This window comes from Mustela nigripes, chromosome 16 (assembly GCF_022355385.1).
Source record: "Mustela nigripes isolate SB6536 chromosome 16, MUSNIG.SB6536, whole genome shotgun sequence".
NCBI lineage: Eukaryota > Metazoa > Chordata > Mammalia > Carnivora > Mustelidae > Mustela > Mustela nigripes.
The window spans coordinates 22,437,138-22,454,076 of NC_081572.1; the positions used below are offsets into that span (position 1 = coordinate 22,437,138).

The 16,939-nt window shown below is 46.0% G+C and overlaps 1 protein-coding gene across 2 annotated transcripts in view; it reads left to right on the forward strand.

Moving 5' to 3' along the window:
* Nucleotides 1-16,364, forward strand: part of CWC25 (CWC25 spliceosome associated protein homolog) — a 24,186-nt gene extending 7,822 nt beyond the window's left edge. Inside the window, exons 3-10 of one of the 2 annotated variants that reach the window (XM_059379548.1) lie at nt 1,890-2,126; nt 5,442-5,511; nt 6,127-6,254; nt 6,931-6,994; nt 7,619-7,815; nt 8,221-8,319; nt 14,004-14,165; nt 14,888-16,364. In XM_059379548.1, the coding sequence (XP_059235531.1) occupies nt 1,890-2,126; nt 5,442-5,511; nt 6,127-6,254; nt 6,931-6,994; nt 7,619-7,815; nt 8,221-8,319; nt 14,004-14,165; nt 14,888-15,002 (1,072 nt within the window). In that variant the 3' untranslated portion in view covers nt 15,003-16,364. Of the gene's footprint in view, nt 1-1,889; nt 2,127-5,441; nt 5,512-6,126; nt 6,255-6,930; nt 6,995-7,618; nt 7,816-8,220; nt 8,320-9,882; nt 10,508-14,003; nt 14,166-14,887 lie in introns of those variants that run through there. The other variant, XM_059379549.1, reaches the window with a different exon arrangement.
* The last annotated feature ends 575 nt before the right edge of the window (nt 16,365-16,939 follow it).

Sequence of the window (16,939 nt, forward strand, 5' to 3'; positions counted from 1 at the left end):
GCCTGCCTCTCTGCCTACTTGTGATCTCTCTGTTAAATAAATAAATAAATAATCTAAAAAAAAAAACTTAAAGAAAAAGATTTTATTTATTTATTTGTCACAGAGATCACAAGCAGGCAGAGAGTCAGGCTGAGAGAGAGGAGGAAGCAGGCTCCCCGCTGAGCAGAGTCCAATGCGGGGCTCGATCCCAGGACCCTGAGATCATGACCCGAGCCGAAGGCAGAGGCTTAACCCACTGAGCCACCCAGGTGCCCCTCAGTTCTTAATTCTATAGTGTTTCTGAGCCACCCAGGTGCCCCTCAGTTCTTAATTCTATAGCGTTTCTCAAACCGATCATTTTAATAGGAAAAAAAAAAATACCCAACAAACTAAAACTAAAGGGTTATGCCCCCCAGTTATTGGTTTAAAATATTATTTTTTTGAAGATTTTATTTATTTATTTTAGAGAGCGAGAGTGTGGGGAGGGAAGGAGGGAGAGAGACAGTCTCCAGCAGACTCTCGGCTGAGTACAGAGCCTGATGCAGGGCTTGATCCCACACCCTGAGATCATGACCTGAGCCAAAATCAAGTGTCAGACACTTAACTGATGGAGCCACTGAGCCACCCCTGGACATTATTATTAAGAATATTTTAAACCAGGGTACCTGGGTGGCTCTGTCAATTAGTGTCTGTCTTTCGGGTCAGGTCATGATCTCCGAGTCCTGGGAACAAGGCCCATGTAGCTCTCCCTGCTCAGTGGGGAGTCTGCTTCTCCTATCTCTGTTCCTCCCCTATCCTACCCCCTGCCCCATGTGCACTCTGCCTTTCTCTCTCAAATAAATAAAATCTTAAAAAATGTCCAGGTGTCTGGGTAGCTCAGAGGGTTAAAGCCTCTGCCTTTGGCTCAGGTCATGATCCCAGGGTCCTGGGATTGAGCCCCGCGTTGGGCTCTCTGCTAAGCTGGGAGCCTGCTTCCCTTCCTCTCTCTCTGCCTGCTTCTCTGCCTACTTGTGATCTCTGTCAAATAAATAAATCTTTAAAAGAAAAAAAAAGTCCAAAGACATAGCTTAGGAAAACATTCTTTATGCTTACAGTTGTAGTAGAATCCTAAGTGAAAATAAATAAACAAATGTTAAGAAGCCATATTCAAAGAACATTGAATTTAATGTTACAGATAATACTGTTTTGATGAAACTACTTTGCCTCTTGCAGCGTGAGTGTGCTTTCAGCCCTTCCACACAGGCACTTGTCAGTCAGTCAGCCGCAGTTGGTCAGCCTTTACTGTCTGTTGTGTGAGGTTCCTTCGATTTTCCGACCACTTTTTTCTCTCAGAACCCCAGGGCAATATTTGTTTGGCAAACATTGGACATAAGTTGGCCCCCCCTCTTTTGGCTTGAAAGCATAGTTAACTTATTCAGTCACCTCTGGTCTTTTCTCATTACCTTCCCAAGTGAAGAATTACTGCTTGTGCCCATGTGACAACCCGCAGCCAAACACACCCCACACAAATGCGTATGCGGTTACTGATATCATTCTAGGTAATGAGGTGATCCAGAATCTGTGTATCGTTTCCAATTTGCCTCAGAATAAAAGCATAACCTATAGTCTACGTAAAGGAGGCTTGAGAAGCCCTGAGCAAATGTCCACGCCCCAGGTTGAGGGATAATTTTCTCCACAGAAATGGCATCAAGCGTGTGGAAACAATCTGTCCACTGAATGGTGAGCTCCATGCCGACCAGCCCCGGGTCTTCCCGTGCGCCACATGGAGCACAGGATGTAGCCCTGCGAGGCACCTGGAGAGCGGGTCCGGCTCCTACCAGCTGGAGTCCTCTGTCCCTCATGCTCAGTGGTATGTGTAGGTCTGTAAGAGTTGACATTTCCTTTGATTGTGTTTTTTTGTCTTGAACCAGGAAAAAAGAGGAAAAACTGGACTGGATGTATCAGGGTCCTGGCGGGATGGTGAACCGCGATGAGTACTTGCTGGGGCGCCCCATCGACAAGTATGTTTTTGAGAAGATGGAGGAGAAGGAGGCAGGCTGTTCTTCGGAGACAGGACTGCTCCCAGGCTCCATTTTTGCCCCTTCTGGTGCCAATTCCCTTCTTGACATGGCCAGCAAAATCCGGGAAGACCCACTCTTCATCATCAGGTACTGATGACGGGCTAGGAAGGGTTTGCTTTTTTTTTTCCCCCAGTGTTGCTTGACTTCGCAGTTGGTTTCCTCTTGGCTTTTTCTGCCCTGTAAAAGGCTTTGTCTCCATTGGTGGTTCCTGTGATGTTGGGAAGGAGGATCCTTCAAGGGCTTCTTATGTAGGCCACATGATAAGAGATGGCAAGTGGACCAGACCAGACCAGATTGGCCTTTGAACAAAAATAGGAGTTAGAAGCATGGTGAGAAAGGCTGGCAGCTTCTTGGGAATTTGGGGCTATGTACAGAGCGGGGTAGGTGGGTGAGCAGGCCTTCTAACTTCCCAACCCCTTTTTTTGGTACAGCACAATGCTTTAAGAAGAAACCTTAGAATCTTCCTTAAAACTCTTAATATGTAATATTGAAGTAGAGATGCGTTTTGGGAGCCATCTCATGCTGTGCCTCTTAATTTTTTTGGTTTAATTTGTAGCATTTTATTTCAGATGTATAAGGTTGAACATCAAAAAACATTTGTCGCTTATAGTTCTAATTTTGAAAAAATTTAAAAGTTATTTACATGGTAAAAATACCACATAGATGTATGTAATGATACTGTGTATGTATGTGCAAATTTTTTCTCCCATTTTTTTAGCTTTTTTTTTTTTTAAGATTTTATTTATTTATTTGTCAGGGAGAGAGAGGGAGAGAGAGCGAGCAAAGGCAGACAGAGTGGCAGGCAGAGTCAGAGGGAGAAGCAGGCTCCCTGCAGAGCAAGGAGCCTGATGTGGGACTCGATCCCAGGACGCTGGGATCATGACCTGAGCCGAAGGCAGCTGCTTAACCAACTGAGCCACCCAGGCGTCCCATTTTGTTAGCTTCTTAATTAGTTAAATCGTGGTTCATAAAGCCTAACATAAAATATACAGTCTTTTTTTTTTTTATGATTTTGTTTATTTATCTGAAAGAGAGAGAATGAGAGCGAGAGCATGAGATGGGGAGGGTCAGAGGGAGAAGCAGACACCCTGCTGAGTGGGGAGCCCGATGAGGGACTCCAACCTGGGACTCCAACCCGGGATTCCAGGATTATGACCTGAACCGAAGGCAGTCACTTAACCAAATGAGCCACCCAGGCACCCTGTAAAATTTATAGTCTTAACCACCTGTAAGTGTACAGCCCAGTGGCAATAAGTACATTCATCCTGTTGGGCAGCCATCAGCACCACCCATTTTCAGGAGTTTTTCACCTTGCAAAACCGAAAACTCTTTACCCATGAAACAAGAAGTCCGTGTTTCCCCTCCCCCAGCCCCTGGGAACACCATACCACTTCCTGTGTCTGTGAGCTTGACTCATCTAGGAATCGCACATAAGGGAAATCGCACAGTGATTATCTTTTTGTGGGACTGGCTTATTCACTCAGCATAAGGTCTTCACAGGTTCATCCGCCATATAGCATGTATCAGAATTTCTTCCACCCCTCCTTTTTTTTTTTGAGACTTTATGTATTTTAGAGAGTGCAGGAGAGCAGGGCCAGGGCCAGAGGGAGAGAGGGAACCTCAAGCAGACTCTCTGCTGAGTGGGGAGCCCAACGAAGAGCCCAAACCCACAACCCGAGCCAAAGTCTATAGTCAGTCACTCAGCCGACTGAGCCACCCAGGCGCCCTCCTCCCTCCTTAAGGCCGAATAATACTCTGTCATACAGATCCCGTTTGTCTCTTCATCTGTCAATGGACGTTTGGGTCCCCCCCCCCCCTTTTGGCTGTTGTGAATAATGTTTGTTCTGAACATTGATGTATAGATATTATGCATATTATTTTATAAACTCCTTTTTTTCACCAAGTTAAATATAGGAGACATCTTTCTATGTCATTAACTGTGCTTTTATAGTACTATTTTTTTATGTCTGCATTGTGTGGATATACCATAATTTATTGATTAATATTCTCTTATTGGGCCCTAACTTGTTTCCAAATTTTCATTGTTATAATATGGACAGCTTTGTAGAGACCTTCCTGGATTATATCCTTACAGTAACAAATTCTTTGTTTTTTTTTTTTAAGATTTTATTTATTTAATTGACAAAGATCACAAGTAGGCAGAGAGGCAGGCAGAGAGAGAAGGGGAGGCAGGCTCCCTGCTGAGCAGAGAGCCTGATGCAGGGCTCTATCCCAGGACCCTGGGATCATGACCTGAGCCAAAGGCAGAGGCTTTAACCCACTGAGACACCCAAGTGCCCCAGAAATTCTCAAGAATTTATAGGATTAAAGAGCACACAGGCTGTGATAAGTGTTGCCAAATTATCTTCCATGGACGCCGACCAGTTTACCCTCATGAGCAATAAATGAGAGTAAGAACTTTCTTTTTTTAAGGATTTTATTTATTTATTTGATAGAAAGAGAGAGAGAGAGTGCACAGGCAGGGGGAGTGACAGGCAGAGGGAGAAGCAGGTTTCCCTGGGATCATGACCTGAGCCAAAGGCAGACATGTAACCTACTGAGCCACCCAGGGGCCCAAATTTTTGTTTGTTTCTTTCTTTATTTATTTTAATTTGACAGAGATCACAGGTAGGCAGAGAGGCAGGCAGAGAGAGAGGAAGGGAAGCAGGCTTCCCAGTGAGAAGAGAGCCCGATGCAGGGCTTGATCCTAGGACCCTAGGACTGAGACCAGAGCCGAAGGCAGAGGCTTTAACCCACTGAGCCACCCAGGCGCCCCTTTTTTTTCTTTTTTAAAGACTGATTTTATTTATTTTAGAGAGGTGGGAAAGGGGCAGAGGAAGAGGGGGAGAGAGAGAGAATCTCAAGCAGGTTCCCCACTGAGCGTGGAGCCGGACTCAAGGTACTCTCTCACGACGCTGAGATCACAACCTGAGCTGAGATCAAGAGTCGGACACTCAACCAACCAACTGAGCCACCCAGGCGCCCCTAGAGTAAGACTTCTTGAAAGAGGAATCCATTCTCTTTGTTTCCCAGCTGGTTGTCGTGCTAAGTAGTATAGGTGGCATTGAAATGCTGCGGCCAGTTGATACACAGGATGCCCCTATTTACTCAACCAGCTGGGAAGCCCTGAGCATAAAGCCTACCAAGGAATAGCCCACACACGCTCTTCTCTACCAGAGGGACGTAGTGTGGCCTTGCCCCCCAGCATTCAGTCCCTTCTGTAGGTTTGAGGAATAAGCCCGAAGGCTTCCACACCACGATGCAGCTTTCCACCCAGAGCCTTTCTATGTGCATTTGGAAAAAAAGATCGCTGTGTAGACTTGGTGGAGATTAGAGTAAATGACTTAATTCCCTTGCCAAAAGAGAGAGTCGTGATTTTTTATCATTTCCTTTTTTTTTTAGGAAGAAGGAGGAGGAGAAAAAAAGAGAGGTGTTGAATAATCCTGTGAAAATGAAGAAAATCAAAGAATTGGTAAGTAGTGCGTCAAATAAGCACTAATAGGATCCTGTAGGTACTTAACCTGAGAACTTCTCACATTTCACTCTCACTTCATGAGCGGGAAGGCAGAACGATTCCCTCCTTTATGTTACTTGGTTGGAAAAGCAGCATGTGAGGTCAATTTTTTTTAGAAATGAGGTGTATGGGACATGCTGTGGGAATCCTGGACATTAGGTGTGTTCAAGAGATCACGTGATGTCAACCCCCTAGGGCCCATTTATCATTCACGGACGGACCGTGTGATTGTGTTTTGGGTTATTTGGTAAGGAAAATGTAAAAATTGATCTTGCAGTCCCTGATGGCTTTCAGTGGAGTTGGAGTTCTTCTGACCAATTGGAAATTTTGAGGCCTGGGCTCTGGGGATGGTTTACGAAGAGCTCCCTGGCCCTGCCCCCGAGATTCCGCCCCAGGGTCCAGGGGGTGCTCGTGCACTGCCTGGTTAGCTCTTGCCCTCCTCCTGTTGACAGGAAGCTCTGCTAGCATCCCGGACCGCCATAAAGCCAGAGGTAGAGTCAGGTAGTGTGGGTGTGAACCAGGCCCCTCAGGGCCCTCCCTGATCTTGCCTGTCTATGTTTTGCCGTTTTCTAGTTGCAGATGAGTCTGGAAAAAAAGGAGAAGAAGAAAAAGAAGGAGAAGAAGAAGAAGCACAAGAAACATAAGCACAGAAGCTCCAGTAGTGATGGTTGCAGTAGCGAGGAGGAGCGCAGCCGGGGGAGGTGAGCACGTGGAGGCAGGCCCTCCGCTGTGACTCACTGACTCATTCATTCTTTGGATAGTCACGGACTGTGCTTTGTGTGGGGAGCTGCCAGGCACTGGGGTTTTAGGGGTGAGCACTCGCATGTGGGCCCCCTGGCCCACAGAACTCATCACCCAGCACCCACGCGCATTGGAGGTCTGGGTGAGGCCCCTCATGGAGCTGACCGTGACCTTGTAGGCCTCAGCATAGCCCTCCTAGATGTGACTTTCATTTGGGCTGGTGACTTTTCCCAGACGGAAGTGGATTTTATGTAGCCTTCTCTTCTTTCCTTTTTTTAAAAAAATGCATTAATGGGCCCATCTGGGCCCATTCTGTGTGTCTTCTCTGTGGGAGCAGTGAGCACTGTCACTGCTGACTCACTCTTAGTCCCCGGAATAGCAGCATGAGGCGAGAGGAGAACGTGTTCAGGCTTTGGGGCTGAAAAGCCAGGCCCACGGGTTTTCACAGGAAAAACATGACTGTGCTGACGCGTCCTCCAGCAGACAGTGCAGATAGACAGCCACGCTGCCGAGTGACTGCACCGGTGGGAAAGGTCATGGCCAGAACAGGAAGCACACTTCAGCGTGAGATTGAAACTGGGCCTTGAGGCGTTTTCTGTATAGGTGACACACAATCTATGTGTTTCAATCGTTTAGATCTCAAAAGAAGGTGGCAGATTCTTCCCCTGTGCTGTCCAGAGCCCCGGGATATGGCTTACAGGTAAGGCTGTGAGCATCTCAGAGGGTGACAACTGGTTGTAGAATGTGTTTGCTTGAGAGCCTGTTTGGACAGAGAGCATCTCCCGCAGCCCGCCCGACATCACGAGGGAAGGCAGGAGTTTGGGCCGCCAGGGTGGAGGCTGCCGGGGAGCTGGCCCATTCCTTATCTCCGAGCCTCTGGCTGGGGCTCAGGGTCCTCTGAGCAGAGACCCTATACCACCAGTGGGGCCTTAGGCATTTGGCCTCTCCCTCTGCCGATAATTTCCATGTAACGCAGGCATTTTAGGCTTCTAGGTTGATGGCTTTTGACAGGTGGATGTCCCTCTAGATTCCTCTTCCCCTTAGTAGGTTTAACCTTAGGTCCCGATCTCCGTGCTGTCTCTTGTGGCTGCCCGGGCTCTGGTGAAGAGTCAGGCCATGCAGGTGGCTGCCGGGACCCATGCTCTGAGGGGATTCTGCAGAGAACTTTGCTAAGTTCGAGTGCTTCTCTGGGGTAACTGTATGGTGGGCGCAGTACACCCGCTTGGCTTCTTACAGAACCACAGTGCTCATTGATTTCCTTGTTTCACTGCATTTTCTCTGGAGCTTCTATGAATACCTTCTCTTCCTTTCCTTGATGCTACAGATCAGGGACTCCTACCATAGCCAGGGAGCGCAGAGTTCTCTGATGGCCAAGCAAAAGGGAACGCACGGGTTGAAGAATTATTCCAGGTCCAGAAGCTCCTCCCACTCACCACCCAGACATGCTAACAAGAAGAGCACTCGGGACAGGAGTTCTCGATCCCCAGGCAGAAGGTCACGGTCCCCGAGGCCAAGCAAAGCGTGAGTGTGGGAATTCGCTGGGAATGGCCTATAAATGTGGGGCTGGTAACAGCAGGTATTTGCTTTTACTGATGTCTGCTCATTAATTTTTCCAAATGTCTTTGCTTTATCTCCTTTATATTGTGTATCTGTCCACCCCCGCCCTCCTTCCACCAGCCGCCTCAGTGTAAATCTCAGGTCCTTAGAACTACAGATTTATCTATGTAGAATCTTTGCAGTAAGTCTAATATCAAATCTTATGTATCTTTATGTGTTTGCTTTTCTTCTACTTCTGCCCTCTGTTCTCTTCAGTTTGGATTATAATTCTAAGACCGTTAGCTTTTCTCCCATTATTTGAGGGACATGATAAAAGCCCCTGTGTTGAAAAGGCTTTTCTCCTGTCTGCCCTCTGTGCGTCTGTCACAGGCACAACTCTAAGGTCAATAGAAGAGAGAGAGGCCGAACTAAGAGCCCATCGCCTAAAAAGGAGGTCTACCAAAGGCGGCACGCCCCTGGATACACCAGGTGAGTCAGGAGGCCCAGACCTGAACTGCAGACTCTCTGGGCCCGAGTCTAGGAGTGGCTTAAACCAGGGCAGGTGGATAATCTACTTTTATTCTTCTTGTCATAACAGTCTTGACCTCCCACTTCCCTTCCCCGCAAGGCACATTGAAAGGACAAAGTAATAGTTATACCTTGATGAACAATTGATTAAGTGACTGTCTCTGAACATCTGTAAACATGTTGATTCTCACAAGAGATTTCCACAGAGAAGCTTTTCCCTAGAGAGTGTTCCTTTCCTGAGGCATCAGCTGAGGGGGAAGCAGGGTGCTGTCCTTGAGGGCAGACACCCTAAGATGGACTCTGTGTTGGAGCCGGGTGTGGAGTGGGTCAGACAGAACAGGGGCCTGCGGCCCTGGGACCTGAGGGGAGTTGGCTCCTCCCACGAAAGACTGTCTGTAGGGGTCTTTCTCTTTATAGAAGTCAAGAGGAGCCGGGCAACTTTTGTGAACTTCCTTTTACTGCCCAAACAAGTTGGCTGCACAGTAGAATTATCTGGGCAGCTTAAAAAAAGTTCCATTACCTGGCTACAGCCCAGCCCTATGACATCATGATCTTTGGTGGTGGGGGCAGACGACAGTATTTTTAAGGCTCCCCGGTGACTTCAACAGGCAGTCAATGTTGAGGACAGCTGAGAGTCTGCACCACCTCTTGTATTCACTATGTTAAAAAAGAGGCAGACCCTACAAGTCCCTTTTAACTCTTGATTGCCTGATTCCTGAAGTTTCTTTTTCTTTTTCTTTTTTTGAAATTTATTTATTTATTTGACAGAGAGACACAGTGAGAGAGGAAACACAAGCAGGGGGAGAAAGAATAGCATGAGAGAGGGAGAAACAGGCTTCCCGCTGAGCAGGGAGCCCGATGTGGGGCTCCATCCCAGGACCCTGGGATCATGACCTGAGCTAAAGGTCGACACTTAACGACTGAGCCACCCAGGCGCCCCTGATTCCTGAAGTTTCTAAGAAACAGAAACTTTCTTAAACGTTTTCATCTTGACTGACAACTTTATAAAATATGTTATATATTTCCTTGCCTCACCAGAGTATGTTTTGTAGAATTTCATCTTTCTTTGGTGACAGTTTTTCAGCTGGGCTGGAGGTCATTCTGCTCCTCCAGTCAATGCTCATGAACGTGTGTATTTGTTTCTGTGTTTTAAGGCTCTTGGTCAGCGTGTGACTATGCTTTTTCAGATCCTGCTTTGTCGTTCTGTCCCTTTTGCCATCTGTCATCACTTTAGTTGGTCATACTTTATCAGCCTTTTTTATCCCCCTTAGAATTTGTATTGAATTTTGTGATTTAAATGGGTTAGAACCCTCAAGACCTCTCTCTCCCAGCAGTAAAAGCACAGAAACTTTAGTCCATAGATTTTGTGATCTCATTGTCCATTTTGGTTTGGTGTTCCAGGGGGTTGAGGTTGCTTTATGTAATTAAGATGATGGTGAATTAAGATAAAAAGAAAAATTATGGCTGTAATGGGGAATTTTGTCAGAATTTTGTTTTTTTAAATTCTATTTATTTATTTGACAGAGAGAAATCACAAGTAGATGGAGAGGCAGGCAGAGAGAGAGAGAAAGAGGGAAGCAGGCTCCCTGCTGAGCAGAGAGCCCAACGCGGGACTCGATCCCAGGACCCTGAGATCATGACCCGAGCCGAAGGCAGCGGCTTAACCCACTGAGCCACCCAGGCGCCCCTTGTCAGAATTTTTAAATGCGTGTGTTTTCTTTTGTGTGTATGTTTTCTTTTAATTGGTGGTCGAAAACGACTCTAAACAGCTGAAAAGATGAAGCTTCTCTTTTGTGCTAAGGTGCTTGATTTAAAGCAGTTTTGGGGGCACCAAAATTTGGTGGGGTGGCTCAGTTGGTTAATTGTCCAACTCTTGATTTCAGCTCAGGTCATGGTCTCACAGTCCTGGGATTGAGCCCCAGATAGGGCTTCATCCTCAGTGGGAAGTCCTTGAGGTTCTCACTTTTGCCCTCTGCCCTGCTCCCTGCTTCTGAGCTCTCTTTCTCTCAAAATGATTAAATAAAGGGGCACCTGGGTGGCTCAGTGGTTTAAGCCTCTGCCTTTGGCTCAAGGTCCTGAGATCAAGCCCTGCCTTGGGCTCTCTGCTCAGCAGGGAGCCTGCTCCCCGCCCCCACATCTGCCTGCCTCTCTGCCTACTTGTGATCTTCTCTCTCTGTCAAATAAATAAAATAAAATAAAATAAAATAATTAAATAAGATCTTTTTTTATAAAAAAAAAAAGCAATTTTTACAGGATAAGACTTTTTTCTTTTTTCTTTTTTTAAAGATTTTATTTATTTATTTGACAGAGAGAGATCACAAGTAGGCAGAGAGGCAGGCAGAGAGAGAGGAGGAAGCAGGCTCCCTGCTGAGCAGAGAGCCGGTGTGGGACTCGATCCCAGGACCCTGAGATCATGACCCGAGCCCAAGGCAGCGGCTTAACCCACTGAGCCACCCAGGCGCCCAAGACTTTTTTTCTTGTAAAATTTTTTTGGGGTCTTGTGGGATTCCCATTTAATATTTTCCATTGCTTTTGAAATTAAAAAATTTTTTTACAGGCAACACAGCACTTTTATAATTTTTAAAAGACTTTATTTACTTATTTTAGAGAAATTTATTTATTTTGGGGGCGGGGGTTAGAGGGAGAGAACCTCCAGCAGATTCCCTGTTTAGCCAGAGCCCGCAGGCTCACTTGAAACCAAGAGTAAGGCAGGCACTCAATGGACAGAGCCACCCAGGAGCTCCTTCCCTAATGGAGCTCTTTTATGTTTGATTGTTCCATTTTAAAAACTTTCCTCGGGCACCTGGGTGGCTCAGTTGGCTAAGGGACTGCCTTTGGGTTAGGTTGGGATTCCAGGGTTCTGGGATCAAGTTGCACATTGGGCTGCCTGCTCAGCGGGGTGTCTGCTTCTCCCTCTCCCACCCCCCCTGCTTGTACTTTCCCTGTCAAGTAAATAAATAAAAGCTTTAAAAATAAATAAATAAAAAACCTTTCTCATTTTATCATTGTAATATCGTTCATTATCTCTGAGTGACATTTTTAATTGTAAACTTTCAATAAGTTTTGTGCTTTATCTTAGTCCATTTACTTTTCCTTTGGTCTCTTTCCTGTGAGAGGCTCTTCTGAAAAATGTTTGGTGATACTTCACTGTCTATTCATATGTAAGAGTAAGGAATTAAAGCTGAGATCACTGTATTGTGTGTGGGCAGCACTTACCTACTGGTGGGAGTTTGGGTTTGAACTGGTTTTTATTTATTTATTTATTTATTTATAAAGATTTTATTTATTTATTTGACACAGGGAGAAAGAGAGAGAGATCCCAAGCAGGCAGAGAGAGAGAGAGAGGCAGAAGCAGGCTCCCTGCCAAGCAGAGAGCCCGATGCGGGGCTCGATCCCAGGACCCTGAGATCATGACCTGGGCTGAAGGCAGAGGCTTAATCCACTGAGCCACCCAGGCGCCCCTTGAACTGGTTTTTAGCTGGGGATACGCATATCAGTATCTTTGGTTTTCTTGTCAGGAACCAATAAATTTCTTCTCCTTTTTTCTTTTTTTAAATATCTTATTGATTTACTTGACAAAGAGAGAGCGCATAAGCAGGGGGAGCAGCAGGCAGAGGAGAAGCAGACGCCCTGCTGAGCGGGGAGTCTGACACAGGGCTCCATCCCAGGACCCTGGGATCATGACCTGAGCTAAAGGTAGATGCTTAACTGACTGAGCCACTCAGGCCAAGAACCATTAAATTTCTATAGATGGGGGTGCCTGGGTGACTCGGTTGAATGTCTGACTCTTGAATATGCTCATGGGGTTGTGGGATCAAGCCTCATGTTGGGCTCCACACTCAGTGAGGGATCTGTGGGAGATTCTTTCTTCCCTTATCCCTGTTTGCATTCTTTCTCTCTCTCAAATAAATAAATACATCCTAAAAAAATTTTGGGGGGGCTCTGGGGTGGCTCAGTGAGTTAAAGCATCTGTCTTTGGCTCATGTCATGATCCCAGAGTTCTGGGATGGAGCCCGCATTGCGCTCTTTGCTCAGCGGGGAGCCTGCTTCCTCCTCTCTCTTTCTGCCTGCCTCTGCTTACTTGTGATCTCTCTCTCTCTCACTGTCAAATAAATAAATAAATAAATAAATAAAATTTTTAAAAGAAATTTTTTTTTCTATAGAAAGAAAAAAACCCTCTGGCTCCCTGACAATGGCTCTAACTCTGGCTTCTGGCATTTTGGGAGACATTCTTTTTACCCCTGGTGGCCCTGCCAGCTTCCTTTGCTGTGCCCAATGTGCCTGCAACTCCTAATTTCCTGTTTGGCTTAGTTCTTTAGAAACTACCAGAAGGGTCTCCTTTCTGGAGGGTCTCCTGTCATTGTTTGGGAGAACAATCACTGGCTTCCCCAAGTTAGGAATGAGGACCCAGGGTGTCTTGATTGCTCTTCATATAGACTTGAAATCAGTCCCTTTGTTTTCAACTTTACCGCCATCTGCTACTTGGTGCCTGCAGTCTCTGAACCTTTCCTGGATTTTGCTTCTGATTAGTATTGGGCACTTAAAGAGACTAAGTTTTCTCTAATTTGTGAAAAGTAGTTGCTACCCCTTCATCTGCTTCCCTCTTCCAACAATTTTTTTTTTTTTTTTAAAGAGTTTTAAATTTATTTCACAAACAGAAATCAAAAGTAGGCAGAGAGGCAGGCGGGGGGGGGGGGGGGGGGGGGGGTGGGGAAGCAGGCTCCTTGCTGAGCAGAGAGCCCGGTGCGGGGCTCCATCCTAGGACCCTGAGATTATGACCTGAGCTGAAGGCAGAGGTTTTAACCCACTGAGCCACCCAGGCGCCTCTCCAACAATTTTTAGACATCTCTTATCCAATGTCCTCTCCTCTCCCATTCTCTTTGTGGTTTTATATATTTTATTTAATGGGTTTTTTAAATGAAGCATTGTCATTTCACTATAGACAACTAAATGTTAAGTTTTAGTGTCTTAAGGTTCTGTGTCAAAATTGAGCTCCCCTCCCTAATGAGACGCCACCAAATATTTTTCCTCTTAAAAGGGGATCTTTTAAATGGGCTTATCACATCCATTTGAGAAGCAATGGATTTGAATTTCTGACCTTGTTAAATAGTGATTGAGCTAGTTCACCACCTCCTCTTTTTCCTCTGACTTCATTTGCCATGAGCGTCAGGAAAGAAGACTTATCTACTCTCTGAGATTAAGTTGAATTGACCTGAATTCTTCTGGCATCTGCATTCTAACTTATTCCTAAAGTGGTGTACTTCTGGGCTATGTCCATGGATTTCTAAGCATTTCCAGTAGGTAGATGGTAGATGTCAGCAGTCACATGGCTAACTTAGTTTTATGTTCTTCAGTAAGTTGTTGAGCAAACAATTGGAATATTTTGTATTTTATGTTTAGAAATACCACTCCAGAGATTACTAAGAGAGAGTATGAAAGTCTTTGAAATTTGGATGAAACCACCTGCCCAAGGTATTAGGAAAGAAGGAGACCCATGCTGAGGGTGGCCCCGGGTTGAGCATTTCCATAGAGAGAGCAGGGCGGTGGAGAGCCTGGGGTCCTACCTAACTTGTTGTCCCTGTAGTGTATGGGTGTTTTTGCTGGGAGAGAAGTAGACCTGATAGGATGGTTTTTGTGTTCAACAGAAAGCTCTCATCAGAGGAACTAGAGCGAAAACGTCAAGAGATGATGGAAAATGCTAAGTGGCGGGAGGAAGAGAGGCTGACCATCCTCAAGAGGCACGCCAAGGATGATGAACGGGAGCAGAGGCTGGAGAAGCTGGGCTCCCGGGATGGGAAGTTTATCCAGTGAGTGCATCTTTTTTTTTTTTCTAAGATTTCATTTATTTATTGGGCAGACAGATCACAGACAGGCAGAGAGGCAGGCAGAGAGAGAGGCAGAGAGAGAGGAGGAAGCAGGCTCCCTGCTGAGCAGAGAGCCCGATGCGGGGCTCGATCCCAGGACCCTAGGATCATGACCCAAGCTGAAGGCAGAGGCTTTAACCCACTGAGCCACCCAGGCCCCCCCAGTGAGTGCATCTTCTTGCTGCCTGATGGCTTTCATGGCTGTGGTCCCAAGGAGGCAACTGGGCAGCGGACTCATTCATTGTGTTCCTGGTGTTTCGGTGTCCGTGCAGTGAGAATGGGGAGATCAGCCTCCAGGCCACCTTTGTTACTACTCCCAGCATCTAGCTAGACACTGGGGTATTTCGGATTTGAAGGAAGGAGAAGTGGATTGGTATTTTCATTGAATCTCCTTGCTTTCTATTTAAGTAAGAATTCATGGCTCAGGAGGCTTTTTTCCAATGAGGCTTTACCTGGTTTTTCAAAACAGGTAACTTTCCCCTGTTGGACGTTGGTTTAAAAAAATTAATTCCAATTGGAGTCCACTCCAAAGTTACCTATATGAGTTTAAAAGAGCTTAAGTTTCTACATCTGCTTTATGTTTGGCAACCTCTTTCTTCTAAGTCTGCCAGATAGGTGACCACTTGACAAATATGTTACTCACAGATATTCTCCTGTCTTCCTAGCCGCATGAAGCTGGAGAGTGCATCTTCCTCCTCCCTGGAGGATAGGGTGAAACGGAACATCTACTCTCTACAGAGAACCTCAATGGCTCTGGAGAAGAACTTTATGAAAAGATGAAAGCTATCCCCTCTCTTGCTGGCTTTCCTGAATTTTCCAGGGAGGCTGCTGATCCCTTAAAAATTCTCTTTATAAGAGTTCAAGTGACTTCTTGCACAGTTGTCAAAGCACCACTGTTCAAAGTGACTCTCTTCCGGTGATTCCTGAAACAGCTTACTTCCTTTGAGAACCAGTGCAACGCACTTTATGGGACACTCAGTAACTTTTGCTGAGTGCCTTGTAGGTTTTAATTGGTGGGCACTAGACACTCTAGGTGTGAGCACTCACCCTGCTCTGGAAGGCTGTTTCCTGTGGTCATGATACTTCTTATGCCACTTTCTTCCCTGCTGTGAGAACTGTGTGCCTCAGTGTAGACTGGACCTTGCAGAAACCTCTCTCCGGAGTCGCGCAGATAGACTGTGCTTAGTGGGGTAAATGAACATCTTTCTTGATTTAGTAGATCATGTGACAGAATGCTGTCAGCTTAGGGCAGATCCAAGGAGAGACAAAGAATCTGGAAGGGGACACAATCCAAAAAAGCACTAAATGAGCTGTTGAACTATTTGGACTGTCTTTTGAACTGTAAAAAGTGTAGTGTGTATGTGTACAAATGTATAATTTTTACATGCTTTTTAAAAAAGTTAGCTTTGTGAGAACATCTTGTTTGGTAAGTGACTTTACTACATAATGGAACCATATTGTATCTTGTTACCGAGTAATACAGTAATGCAGGTCAGCTTTTTTCCCCCTCTGAATTCAGCTAGTTTAGGAGGAGCCTGGGTTTGTAGATAGGATCCAGGGGATCTATCCTGTTACACTGCTTACAGGCTCCCATGTGGGCAGTGCAGCTGTGAAGTCAAATGATTTTAGGAGTTAGGACCAAATTACCAGTGTGCTCCCACCCTGGCTCTTAAAATAAAATGGAAGCTGTTTTATTTCATGGCTTCCTTTTAATCATGTAGTAATCTTATTACAATTCTAGATTTCCAGGAGTTTGCTACTATTTTTTAGTCAGGTATTAAAAACCCCCAAAGCTCATGGAACCAGTCTCTTGCTTTTACTCCTTTCCCTTTTCTATTCTTTTACCAGAAGCCCTCATTTGACCCATGAACTCCTCAGGCCCTCTTGACCCACATATTAGCGGGGCTAGTTCCTTGTTCTGCTAATCCCTAATTCTGTTTAAAACGAATTTGGGTTTATATTTCTGTGCACTTAGATGCCAGGCACTGTAATACTTAAAACCCAGTCTCTCCCCAGAGAGAAGTAACACACACTTGTTATTCATTTAACCACCTCATCCTCCTTCTCTATGCTAATTATGTCTTTTATTTTATTACTTGGTAATAAAGGCTACATTTATTTTTGTAACTGTTTAAAGAACAACCACGTGCTGAGTACTGAATTTATGAATTCCCATACAGAACAATACTGACCCGTAATTTGTGTCGAATCTTTGGAAATCCGAATCTTTGGAGATCCTTCTTCCAAGAGGAATTACATAACAAAGCGTGGGCAATTCACTCACAGATGTCTTGAAGTGTGCCAGAGAATAAGACGATTACAATTTTCTGCTGCAGGATAGGTGTCTTAACGTGCCGCAGGTCTCTTAACTCGACCCTTTGAAGGGAGGAGGCCAATCGGCAGCTGGGTGGGTGCAGGACCCATTCATAAAATCCAGGGCTCCGGGCCCGCGGCTCTCATTGGCCCCGGGGGAAGGGGGCGTGACCCGCGGGTGGAGCGCGCGCCAGGCCCAGGGGAGTGGGAAGATCCACACTTGGGTGGAGCGAGGGGGCGTTCCTTGGTTTTCCCGGCAGGACTTCCTTTTCCCCTCGCAGGGTTCCTCCTCTCTCCCCCGGGATGGGATGGTACGTCCCACCCTCCTCGCATTCCCGCCCCTCCTCCCCTTCGGAGCCTGGGCGCCGCCGCCATCTTGGCACGTCAGGTTGAGGGAAAGAGCC